Below are 12144 nucleotides of genomic sequence, written 5' to 3'. Positions count from 1 at the left end.
AAAGAACAAAAGTAACATTGTTCACACACACCTGGGCCAAAATTCTGTGAAACCTCCTAAGAATATCTGCTTGCCCTGTGAGGAGAGTGGCCCGTGCAACCTTCTCTCTCTTCCTTTTCTTTTTTTAAGAGTTTTATTTTATGTGCATGCATGTATGTCCACCAATGGCAGAAGAGGGCACTGGATTCCCTGAAACTGGAGTTTGAGATGGTTGTGAGCTACCCTGTTGGTCCTGGGAATTGAACCCAGGTGCTCTTAACCATTGAGGCACTTCTCCAACTCTGCAGCCTACTTCTTACAGAGGCCTAGGCAACAGGCTAGGAGTGTGGGCTCCAGCCCGGACACACTCCAGGTTCTTCCACGGCCCTGTGAAGGCTCTGTAGACCTGGGCAGGAGACTATTAAGATGTGGTCACAGGTGCTGGCACACAGGTCCTCCCAGAAGCACGCAGAGCAGCAGTGTCCTTGGTGCACACATGCAAACACACACACCTGTGAGCCTGGAAGCTACCTTGGCTGCCCTCTAACTCCTAATCCATCAGGGTCAATGTTTTCCACAATCTGTCAGCTCTACACCACTCAGAGTCATCTGAGCCAATCTCAATTAGGGGATCGCTTCTGCCAGACGGGACTGCAGTCATCGTGGGCATTTTCCTGACTGGTGACTGATGGAGGAGGGCTCAGCCCACCGTGGGCAGTATCATCCCTAGGCTCGGTGATGGTGGCGCATGTCTTTAATCCCAGCACTCGGGAGGCAGAGGCAGGTAGATCTCTGTGAGTTCGAGGCCGGCCTGGTCTACAAGAGCTAGTTCCAGGACAGGCTCCAAAGCTACAGAGAAACCCTATCTAGAACCCTCCCCCCACCCCCAACAACAACAAAAAGCTTAAGAAAGCTACCTTTCTTAACAGAGCAGAAGCTAGAAACTGCACCAGTAAGCAGTGTTCCTCTGAGTTTCTGCTTCAAGCTCCTGCCTTGGCTTACCCTTGAGGATGGACTATAACCTGGAAGTGAGACAAACCTTCACTTTGCCCCTCAACTTGCTACTGGTCATGGCATTTATCACAGCCATTGAACAGTCTGTTACCACTTATTCCCCGCTAAGTGCCCAAGCCTGCTGAGCGCCTTTCTACCCTGTCTGGCTCTGTCTGGAGCCTTCGCTGCTACCCAATACTTCTGCCCTGTTCTTCCTGCTGTAGCTTTTCTGTCCAACGCTCTCCTTGACAAGCCCAGAGTGGCCTTCCCCCCTCCCAAGCAGCTGTCATAACACAGTAGTGAGAGTGCCTGCACCCAAACCTGATGAGGACAGCCATGTGACTGGACAGCTTTGCAATCAGAAATACGACATCTATAACACGTCATCGCTCAGGGGAGGGAATAATGGTTTGCTCCTAGCCTGACATTGGGCCTTTTGAGAGCTCTTAAAAAAGGGTCTCACTGTAGCCCAGGTTAGTCTTGAACTCTTGACTCTCTGCCACCACCTCTCAAGTATTGGGATTGCCACGCCCAGAGATCTGCTGTTCCTGAGAGGCCCAGCAGGCCTTGAAGAGCAGGGCACTAGGTAGGGGCAAGGTCTGGGGCTTACAGCTAGTCTGGATGGAACTCAGTTCAGAGGTCCAAAAGAACCAGAGTCAGATACAGGCTCAAGGACTCAGGGTGGGAACAGCTCAGTCTGAATGCCTCAGTTTTTCCCAAGGGGCCTGGGCTCTGGAGTCCTGTTACAGGGATGTGTTCGGAGTCTTTTCTCTAATCACAGGGCTGAAATGAGGCACCAACTCAAGAAGGGTGGGGCCCCAACCACCAACAGAGTAACTAACATCTTGGGGAACGATGAATAAGGATTCGGCCCTTTATGAGCTGCTTATTTTGGCTTGGGCTGCAGGGAGGAAAGGGACGGAGGGGCCGGCCTGAGCTGTGGGTGGCAGGTCTATATCTCTCTGGCCTTCAGACCCACGGCCAGCTGGACCATTCCTACTGACTGACCGTTAGGGAAAGGATTCCTGCTGCCAGGCCACAGGAGATTTGGAAGGCATTAGGAGCAGGGAGTTGGGACATGGGAGGCTCAGACTCATTGGGCTGTTGCTGGCTTAGAGGGCAGAGGCAGTCTCTGAAATGCATGGAGAAACACCCCAGTCTCTCAGACGTTGAGAGGTGGCTCACAGGCCAGCCTGGGCAGCTGTCAGTGTCCACAGAGGGAAAGACAAGGCACAGCAGGAATCGTGTTCACATGACTGCTCCAAGTCTTTGCCTCAGGGGCCTAGTGTAGAGCTGGGAGTAGAGACAGGTCTCTGTGGAGTTCTCGAGAGAAACTCAAAGCTTCGTGGGAAGAACTTTCTGGTAGTTCCTACCCCTAAGCCTGTTCTCTACCCAAAGCTGACAAAGTCTGAAGTCCACAACCCAGGAGAAATTTCCTTGTCAGAGTCCTACATGGGGGATGACAAAGACCGGCCAGCGTGTGAGGTGGCCATGTGGGTCGGTGTCAACGAATGAATCCCAACGGAAGGGCCTTGGGTAAAATCCAGCCTATTGTAGGAGTTCAGGTGGCTTAGGGAGAAGAGCTGGGGAGTTCTCCCCGGAGGGGCTGGCCCCTGGGAAACCTCTCCACCCAGCTTTATTACCCACCTAAGAACCCACAGGCCCTCACCTTCTCCAGTCTTGGAGGTGTTGATGTCTGAGTCATCTCGTGTGCCATTCTGGGCCTCCAAGTAGGTGGCAGGGACCCAACCCTGCTCTTCAGACGTGCTCACAAACCACCAGCCTGCAAAGGGGACAAGAGAGGACAGGTTGTGAAAGCCTGCAGGATGGGAGTGACAGGCTGGGGCTAGGCCAAGGAGGGCAGGCATGGCCAGAGGGCAAGGCATGCCAGCAAGGCACTGAGCCAGACAACCTGGGCACCTGGGAAATGCCTTGACTGACTGATTACAGCAGGAAGGACAAATTCTGCCCCTGAGCAGAGGGCCTGAGACCCACACCCAGTGTCATGAGCATTTGAGGGAAGCATTAAAAAGTGAAGCAGAAACAATGGCTTGTCTCCCACACGGGATGCACTGTGGAGGAAATGCGAGGTGGGTTCTGTCTGGGCACCGGCCCCCTGGGATCTTCCTGATCTTTCTTCCCATTAGCCCCACTGGTACACCGGAGCCAGACGGCTTCTGGTTCTGAAAGGCCTGACTTTCACAGAGACTGACAGTCAGCTGTCCGTCCGTCCATCTGTCTCATGGTTTCCCCCACCCCCCAGCACGGGTCAATGGCGGTGCTTCCACTTCTGCTGCCCACAGCTGCCCTGGAAGCGTATTGGCAACGCAATCACAGTAGTGGGCACTGCATCCTCACATGACCTCTGACAAGCAGGGTCACATGACAAAGGCTCATTCCTATCTCCTGTTCGTTCATGGTGTTTGGACACTCACTTGTTCATTCATTCAAAAAACCCAGCTGTGGAATAAAGTATCTGAACCCCCTGGTCATGTTCTCCTGGCTGTCTTCAGCCCCTCTCCAGGGGTCCTTGCCCCCACTGCCCTTCCCTTCTCTCCTTTGTCCTCCACGTAATCTGGTGCTAAGGCTCCCTTCTGTTCAAGGCAGACTCTCTGGGTCCCGTACAGAGCCTTGGGGTTTGGGCAGCAGCAAGGGGCAGCCCGAGAAGACACAGCGGGTGTCCTCCTAGGCACCCTAAGCTGGGTTTGGCCTGGGAAGGTGGAGACTGGTGATGAGAAGACAGAAGGGGAAACCGAACCAACAGCGGGGCAAACCTGGGGACACAGTTCATTTCTCAGGTCCTAAGTCAGCTCTACTGTTCCTTATGACAGGCTTGGTTTCCAAACGGTCTGGGACTAGCCATCCCCATCCTTCTAGAGGGTCCCACGGTCCTCTGCTTGACACTCTGCAAAGCCCACTGAGGCCATGGCTTGTTTGCTTCAGAGGTTTTAGTTGGGTCATTGACGATTGAGGTTCTGAGGTCTCTGTATCCTCTCTCGCTGACAGAGTTTGGCCAATTCTCTAGATCAAATCGCATGACCCAGGGTCCTTGCTGGCTGCCTGGCATAGGCCAGTGTTATTTCTTTCAGGGCATCAGGAGGCTCCTCCCCCATGGCACAGAGCAACTACAGAGCCTTGACTAGGACCCGAGGACTGGGCCTGCCCTCCACATTGTGCTGTGATGGCAGACCAGGCCACACAGGCAACCTCTGGGGGACTTCTCATTCAAACCTTCTCAGAGGTCCAAAGGACTTCTGCGTCAGGCCCATCCCTTGGGCCAGAAGAGGCAGCTGGGTGTGATCTACAAGATGATGGACCACTGTGTTAAAGGCAGAAGTGAGACTTGACTTCTTATGAGAAGAGTCGAGGCCAGTGAGCAATTCCGGACAGGGTGGTAGACGCAGGCAGGCCAGAGGCTAGTAATGCTTCTCCTCTGGGGCTGGAGGTGGCTGTCAGGACCAGACAACGGGACTCACCAGCTTCTGGTGGCTCATCCTGGGATTGACCAACAGGATGTGCTTTCAGCACTATGCAGGACTAGCGATGGGGAGATGGGTGCTTAGAGGCCAAGCTCAGGCTGACGGTGCTGTTTGTGGGGTCCTCACTCCTCCTCTGCTTTACCTTGGATGCTCTGACATTTGGGTAGGGGGGCTGTTTCTTATGCTATCAGTGATAGAGTCAGCAATCACAGATATGAAGTGAGGGCTCTCACTGGCCACCTCTCCTGAGCCAGGAAGTCCCCCTGAGCATCACAAGCTAGTCAAGAAGTGTTAGGCAGGCTCTGTCTTCATTTCATGTTCAAGAAGGTTCCTCTGTCTACTCTTTGCAGAGGTGGTTAACAGGTGTCAGAGGGCCCTGGCTGCCCATTCATGGAGAGGAGCGGGGAGGCAGTCATGGGGCAGCAAGCGTACCAGCTGCTCCCTGATCTTAGGCTGAAAGTGGAACCCTTCCTTCCTCTGCTGGATTCAGGTGGGTGAGACACTATGCAGGCTTGAGTACCAATCCTGCTTGCCAGGTTGACCCCCAAGAATGCAAGGGATAGCTAACCACAGTACCCAACTTGGGATCACTTTTCAAGAGGTTCTTAAAAGGGGCTGGAGAGGTGGCTCAGAGGTTAAGAGCACTGACTGCTCTTCCAGAGATCCTGAGTTCAATTCCCAGCAACCACATGGTGGTTCACCACCATTTGTAATGAGATCTGGTACCCTCTACTAATGTAGGCAGAATACTATATACATAATAAACAAATCTTTTTAAAAAAAGAAGAAAAAAAGAGGTTCTTGAAAGCCAAAGCTCACACCTGTATTTGCAGCCCCAGGCTCTAATGCTGCGGACACAGTGGTGACACCCACATCTCAGCCTCACAGATCCTTCTGCCACCCTCCAAAGGTCTACTCCTCTATGCTAAGTCAGCGTCCCGCAGGCCTTCGTGAGAACCCTTCCAGGAGTGAATTTCTATGGGCTGGGACCAGGGCATATATTGTCATCGGACTAAACAAGATGTGCTTTGAGGAAACCGCTCAGAAGCAGGTGTCTAAGCGAGGCTTTACCAAGGTCCTTTCAGGATCCACCTTTTCTATGCCAAAGTGTCCCTATTGCCAATGGCATCTGCTAAAGCAACTTCTCGAGGCCCCAGGGAGGCAGGTGACAGGTCTCAGGGAGGCTGGGTGACTATCTTCCCCCTTCTAAGTCATCCTGGCCAGGCACTAAAGATGCATGCCCCTTCTCTAGGCTGAGGGCTTGTGGGGGATGCTGAGGGTAATGTTTTTCTCAATGCGAGGCCTAGAACCCCTACTTTCCTAGGGGGATTTTCTTACCAGTCCCATCTGATCAGTCCGTATCTGAGCTCCCAGGAGGCAACTCCCTAAGTCTACCAGATTCTCGTCCCTACCTTCTCCTTCCCGCGTGACCCTATCCTCGTCTCAAGGGGCTTTGACCCCATGAATCAGGCTCTTCTTCCTGGAGGCTGTCTGTCCTCTCTCCTAACTTCCCTTATGGCACGTTTCCTTGTCCACGTTGCTGCCCCCCTTCCTCAGGAGGCTCCTAGGGACGGGGCAGGCCTGGCTCTCTGGCCTACCTCTGCTGCACAGGCTCTGTACTAGGTAGGAAGCTGGAAAAAGACGTGCTGAGAGGCTGAATGGTTGACAGTGGGCAGAGCACCACTAGGTTCCTGTGTTCCTCACACTGTCTCTAGGTGTCCTCTTTAAAATGCAACATGACAGAAACTTCTCGTGTCTGGCCACACCCATGCATATCTACTTCTCTAGACACCAACTTAGGACTTCATTCTCTTGCGGCAGCCCCAGGACCTTGGGCTAAGACTGCCGTCATCCTTAGAGCATAGACCTAGTGGCCAGCACTGTCCAGGAACACTAGCCCAGGCTTCTACCCCAGTCCCAACACGTGTAGGACTAGGCTGGGTAGCTCCAGGCTCCACTGGCGCAAGGTAAGATGATAGTTCTAGAAAGAAGCCTAACCCTGGTTCAGCCATAGGCATCTCCAACAAGCCACGATGGGCAGGCTGAACACATTGCCTAGGTGGGCATGGGTGAACATGGGCAGACGTGTCCACCTGTCCCTCCTACCCATGGCTACTGTCAGGGCTCTCCTAGATGCCACTGACTCAGACATCAATAGGACTCTTGACTAAAGTCACCACTGTCCTATGAGGAGCAAACAGGACCCAAACCTCTGAGGATGGCCAATGGGATGAACCAGGGCACCTGTGGGGTTTCCAGGTGCAACTGCAATGTGTGCACCTTTCCTGCAATGTCCGTGTGTGCACGGGTGAATGGAATGAGGCATGGGGGAGGGTGAGTTATGCATGTGTATCCATCTATGTGTGGGGAAGCCCATGTACATATGGGAACGGAGCTAGATCCGCATGTGTATGCATTACACAATTAAAGCCAAACACACAGTAAGTATGCTCAACTCCTGGCAGAGGTCACTTTGTTTACTCTTCACGATATTGAAGAATAATGTCATTGTCATTTAGCTTCCCACTTTAGAGATGAGGGGGCTTAAAACGTAGGGCGTTCAGCTAGAGCTTCAAGTCTTTGCCACTAAATAAAGAGTGCTTGCTTCATGCTCAAGGGTACAGGGGACTCCTTGACACACTGGGTCCCTACATACTGATATTATCCTGGATTAGTATCTCCTAGCTGTGTAACCTGGGGCAAGCTGATAAACCTTTCTGAGTCTTAATCTCCCTTCTGATATTGATAACCAATGGGGCCCACCTCCCAAAGTTGACAGGAGAATCAAAGAAAACATCAGGGGTTGTCTGAGCTGGTCCCAGGGTGGTGAGGGTTGTGGATCACTAAGCTTCTGTACCCCAGTCATGCATATGGGTAGTGTGCTTTCCACACAAGCAGGAGAGCCACTCCACCTAGAGGGCCCTGGGGAAAGGTGAGGGACTCCCATGCTGTTGATGGAGAACTGCAGAGGGTCTAGTTTCAGAGAGAACCGACAGAGCAGCTCGTGGGGATGTGACATGCAAGATAAGCCTGGTCTTCTGGGCAGAGCCCCAGGCTGGGGAGTCACCTACAGGAGCAAAGTCCTGCAGTGCTTCTGCTCCTCCTCCTGCCCCAGGAATCAAAGGCCTGAAGGAGCACTGAGGTCAGTCACAGGCAGAGATGCTTGGTAGCTCTCAAGGAGGTAGCTTGCCTCCTGTATCTTGGTCCAAGTACAAAGGAGAAAGAGAGGGGAGAGGGAGAGAAGGGGGTGGGGAGAGAGAGAGAGAGAAAGAGAGAGAGGGGAGAAGGGGGGAGAAAGAGAGAGACAGAGACAGACAGACAGACACGGGGTGGGGGACCAAGAGGTGTGCCCAACATGTTCAGTTAAGGCTAGGAATGTGGATGGCAAAAACCAGGTCCAATCAACCACAGAAAGGAACCAGGCTCTTGAGCCAGATGTCCCATTTCAGGTCAATATATATTTTGAGACAGGGTTTCTCTGTAGCTTTGGAGCCTGTCCTGGACTCACTCTATAGGCCAGGGTGGCCTTGAACTCACAGAGATCCTCCTGCCTCTGCCTCCAGAGTGCTGGTTTTAAAGGCGTGCGCCACCACCACCAGCTTCACAGGTACTCTTTGGTGACCAGCTGTTAACTCAGGGGCTGTCTGTCCGGCCAGTTTCTGAGACTGACTTTTAATTGAGTCTCCCCAGTGTCGGCATTTGGAGGTGGGGTTAGGCAGAGAAAAAGAGAGAGAAAAGACCAAAAGGAAAGAGAGAGGCACAGAAAGAGGACCATGGGAGAGCAGCTGAGGCTGAGCCTCTCCAGAAGGGGACTGAGCCTGCCTGGGGGGTGGCAGGAAGTGATGGGCACTCCCAGGCCACTGCTGTCCCCAGGGTGACCAGGCTACAATAGCCTCCTTAAGTAGGGAGGATAATGAGCTCATTAGGGCCAGAGTGAGGCCAGCTGTATACAATTAGGATGTTCATAAAGTCCTGTGAGGTCACTGCTCAGCCCAGGACAAAGCAGTGGCGGGGGAGGGGAGGACCTAGTCCTTCCTCCCCTTCTGGAATCCTCCCAATCCTCCCAGATGCTGCCATGTGTCCTCCTGGGGACCCTGAGTCTCCCCACTCTCCTGGTTTCACCAGAAGACCAGGCCTCACTGGCATACCAGGATAATAACAATTATCAATGGGGGGCCCTCAGTCAGGGACCCAGTATTGTCAATCACCTGGGATGTTTACTGAGTTCCTGGTAAGAGCCAGGCACTGTTCTAGAGTCGGGAAAACCACTCCCCAAGAACACTCTTGCAGGTTCTCCTTTGCCATCACCCCAGGCCGGGCACACAGCTGTGTGGCCAGCAGGAGAGGCCTGGCCTCCCAGCTCCTGCCTTGGTGTCAGCCTCTTGGCCCAAACCTGGGATTCTGAGACCAGCTGCAACTCTGATTTGGGGATTTGAGAGACATAGCAACCTTTAAGTGAGCTCTAGGTCTTACTTTTACATCCAACACAGTGTCCCAACTCTTTCCCACCTGAGCTAACACTGCCCACCTCACACAGGCCTTCTAAGGCTCCCATACCCAGGTGACAAAGGTGTGTCGTGAAGCCAGGTAGTGAAGAAGTTGCAGACATTTTCGATTTTGATGGTTTGGATTTTTGGGGACCAGATGCCCATCCCTACCAGGATCCTCAAGCAGCACCCAGAAATGCCTCCATTCTGCCCCTCCTCCTCTTTAGAACTGTGATGTGCCCAGGCACACCCTTGTTTTTTTCCTTGGAGAAGGTGGGAGATGCAGCGAGGAGGGAAGGACCGTCCAGGCATACATCACCAGCATCCACCACCTGGTCGCAGCTGGGCTCCAAGGCCCTGACCTCAGCTTCGTTTCCTTCCTATTAGATATTATTATTACATATAGTATATTATCACAGCAGATCCAGGGCTTCTCTCCAGAGGGACAGAGGGACAGGAAATGCAGCCCACTCATACACGCTGTGCCTTTAAGAGCAGCAAAAGGCCAGCCTCCCTGGGCCAGGCCTCCCCTGGTCAGAAGGCTCTGTCACTACATCCTCTTGCCAAGACACACTCCAGTTCTCAGCATGTGCCCTCCACTGTCCAAAGCAAACAGAGAGGCTCTGGAGCCGGTCAAAGGCTCCCCAGTCCCTCCTGTGCACACCCACACAGCCGCTGCCCTTCTGACCCACTCACCTAGTCCTAACCTTGGCACTCACCCTATTTTGGTGTCTAAGGTCCTTTCCCTTCCCCCATATGGGACCTTGAGGTCATAGGGGCCCAGAACCTTCCCAGGGTGTTTGGATTCCAAGACTATGAGCACAGACTGCCTGCATCACCATTTGGAAGGCTCCCTGGAGCCCATGGCAAGGAGACAGGAGCTGGGCTGCTGCCGCCCCTCCTAGCTTGGGTTGCCCACCTCCCTAGATGAACCCAAGAGTGAGGCTGGGGTCTGTGAAGCCCGCAGGGCTCTGGTGGAGCTGGGCAAGTCAGTGTTCTAGGCGGGGTACTGAGACGGTGGTTCATCTATCAAACATTTGCAGGCAGAGAAGGATACAAGACAGAAGAGCAGGTAGAGATGGGCTTAATCAAGGGCGCTCGAACTATATACTGTCTGGGATCAAATCCCAGCCCTGCTACTTCCTAACTAACGAAATGTAGCCCTAGGTAGCATAGTGTACACATAAGGATTAGATACTCCTAAGTATTCTAGTAATAGAATATACATATAATAATAATATCTAATTATATACTAGATAAAAAGGATTCGAAATAATACCGGATTTCTAACGATTTTCCAAGAGCTAGCTTCCCATTTTTTTAAGTGCAAACCACAGAGAAGGACCAAGACTTTCAGGGCTGGGCAAAAGGATCTTAGTGACATGCATGTGTGTGTGTATGTGTGTGTGCACACCTGAGATTTAGTCCTGGTAACACTGCTATTTGGCTTTGATCTGGGAAGGTCTCCATCGAAAACACGCAGGTCTGATAAACTGGGCATGGCGGCACATGCCTGCAACCCTAGCACTAGCGGGCAGAGGCCTGAGAATCAGAAGTTAAAGGTCATCCTCTGCTGCATAGTGAGTCTGAGGCCAGCCTGGGCTGCATGAGACCCGGGGGAGGAAGAAAGAAGAAAGGGAGAAAGGAAGAGAGGGAAGAGAAAAAACTATGTAGATCTGGCACCATATTTATGGCCAGGCGGAGGTGGACGTGGACATCAGGGAGTAAAAGATGGTACTAGGCTTGGGTAGGAGCCGCAGGGTAGCAGAGTACCAGAGACCTAGCCCTGCATGTGCTGATGCAAGAAACCAAAGCTACCCAGTGATCAGGTCCGGGGTGAAGGGAGAACTCACACAGGAGCTGGTGAGCAGATGAGGCTGGGGGTGGAGGAGACAGTCTGTGGGGGAAGGGCACCCTGGGGGAGCAGGAGCAAGAGCAGAGTGGAGGAGGCAGTGTTCATCCTGGTGACGCCCAGGATGGGGGGAGGAGACAGACAGACACTGCCTCCTGTCCACCTCTTTATCTCCCAAACAGGAGGTAGCTCAGGGAAGCCTATGATCCAGCGAGGTAATGTTTAATAAAGTGGTAAAGAATATGAGCAGCAGGACAGAAGTGGATGGAGGAAGGAGACATTTGAAGATGACGAAGGAGCACAAAGTATAAAGAGACAGGTGTGGGCTGCTTAGACTCAGGGTTGGATGGTTACATTACAGTAGCAGACCTTTTTAAAAAAAAATGATGAGGGTACCAAAAAGGACATGTTTCCTACAGTTCCTGACAAGGAGAGATGTCATTTTCTTTCTGGGCAGAGGACAGGGACCTATGGCCCTTCTGTCCACTCCCAGGAATGGGTGCTGGACTGCTGGGCACCTACAAATGCTGTCCAGGTCTGGTTTCAGGGAAGGTCCTGTGAACCTTGGCTTTATCCACCACCATCGGGAGTCTCAAGATGCCGAAACAGTAGCAAGGCCGGGGGACATAAAATGTGAAGGCCTCAGCTTCCAAGGAAGAAGGAGGTAAATCTCAGAGTAGAAAGTGGTGATTTCAATGATGGTCGTGGAATCGACAACACAGGTTCCCCAGGGGATGCTCACTAGGCACACGAAGGAGTTCTACAGACTAAGCAAACTATGCTGGACAGAGGGACAGAGCAAATGAAGGTAGGGGGGTTCTGAGAGCCAAGCAACCTGCTAACCTGTTGGTTGGGATGTGCCAAAGCCCAGGCTTCTGGGCCCTTGAGTCTGGGTGATTCCCCCAGCTTCTGGGGCTGCAGGACTGCAGGGAGTCCCAGTTGCCGGCTGGCACATTTACAGAGGGCCAATAGGAGCCTGTCCTGCTGAATGTTTCAATTATCACAGGGTGAGGACATGCATGCTGTGTTGGTGGCACCACCTAATTTAGAAGAAGCTGTGCCAGGACCAGAAGCCAGGGGGAGGGGTCTAAACAGATGGCAGTGACAGGTCAGAATCTCACAAGATGTTAGGTATCAAATGCAGGGATGAAAACGCACAGCCTCATACAGGGGCCATTTGCTCTTTGGACCTGGTGGAGGGGGAAGGATGCTAGTTTGGGGACATGGCTCAGCAGCTGGGAGTATATACTGCTCTTGTAGAAGATGTGATTTGTAGCCCCCCAGATGGGCAGCTCAGAACCGTCGGTAACTTCAGTTCCAGGATATCTGATGCGTGCAGCCCCTGTGGGTACCT

The 12144-nt window shown here is 52.8% G+C and overlaps 1 protein-coding gene across 7 annotated transcripts in view; it reads right to left on the bottom strand.

The window, feature by feature from the left end:
• Sh3pxd2a (SH3 and PX domains 2A) overlaps positions 1 to 12144 on the bottom strand; it is a 209655-nt gene that overhangs the window by 23687 nt on the left and 173824 nt on the right. For all 7 annotated transcript variants that reach the window (XM_087907827.1, XM_087907825.1, XM_087907829.1 and 4 more), the window contains one exon: positions 2642 to 2755. In XM_087907827.1, coding sequence (XP_087763953.1) covers positions 2642 to 2755 — 114 coding nt within the window. The remainder of the gene's footprint in view (positions 1 to 2641; positions 2756 to 12144) is intronic.

The sequence above is a fragment of the Myodes glareolus genome, chromosome 7, assembly GCF_982192425.1.
Source record: "Myodes glareolus chromosome 7, mMyoGla1.1, whole genome shotgun sequence".
Taxonomy (NCBI): domain Eukaryota; kingdom Metazoa; phylum Chordata; class Mammalia; order Rodentia; family Cricetidae; genus Myodes; species Myodes glareolus.
Note: the sequence above shows the minus strand (reverse complement) of the source record. Positions and strands in the feature narration are given on the sequence as shown.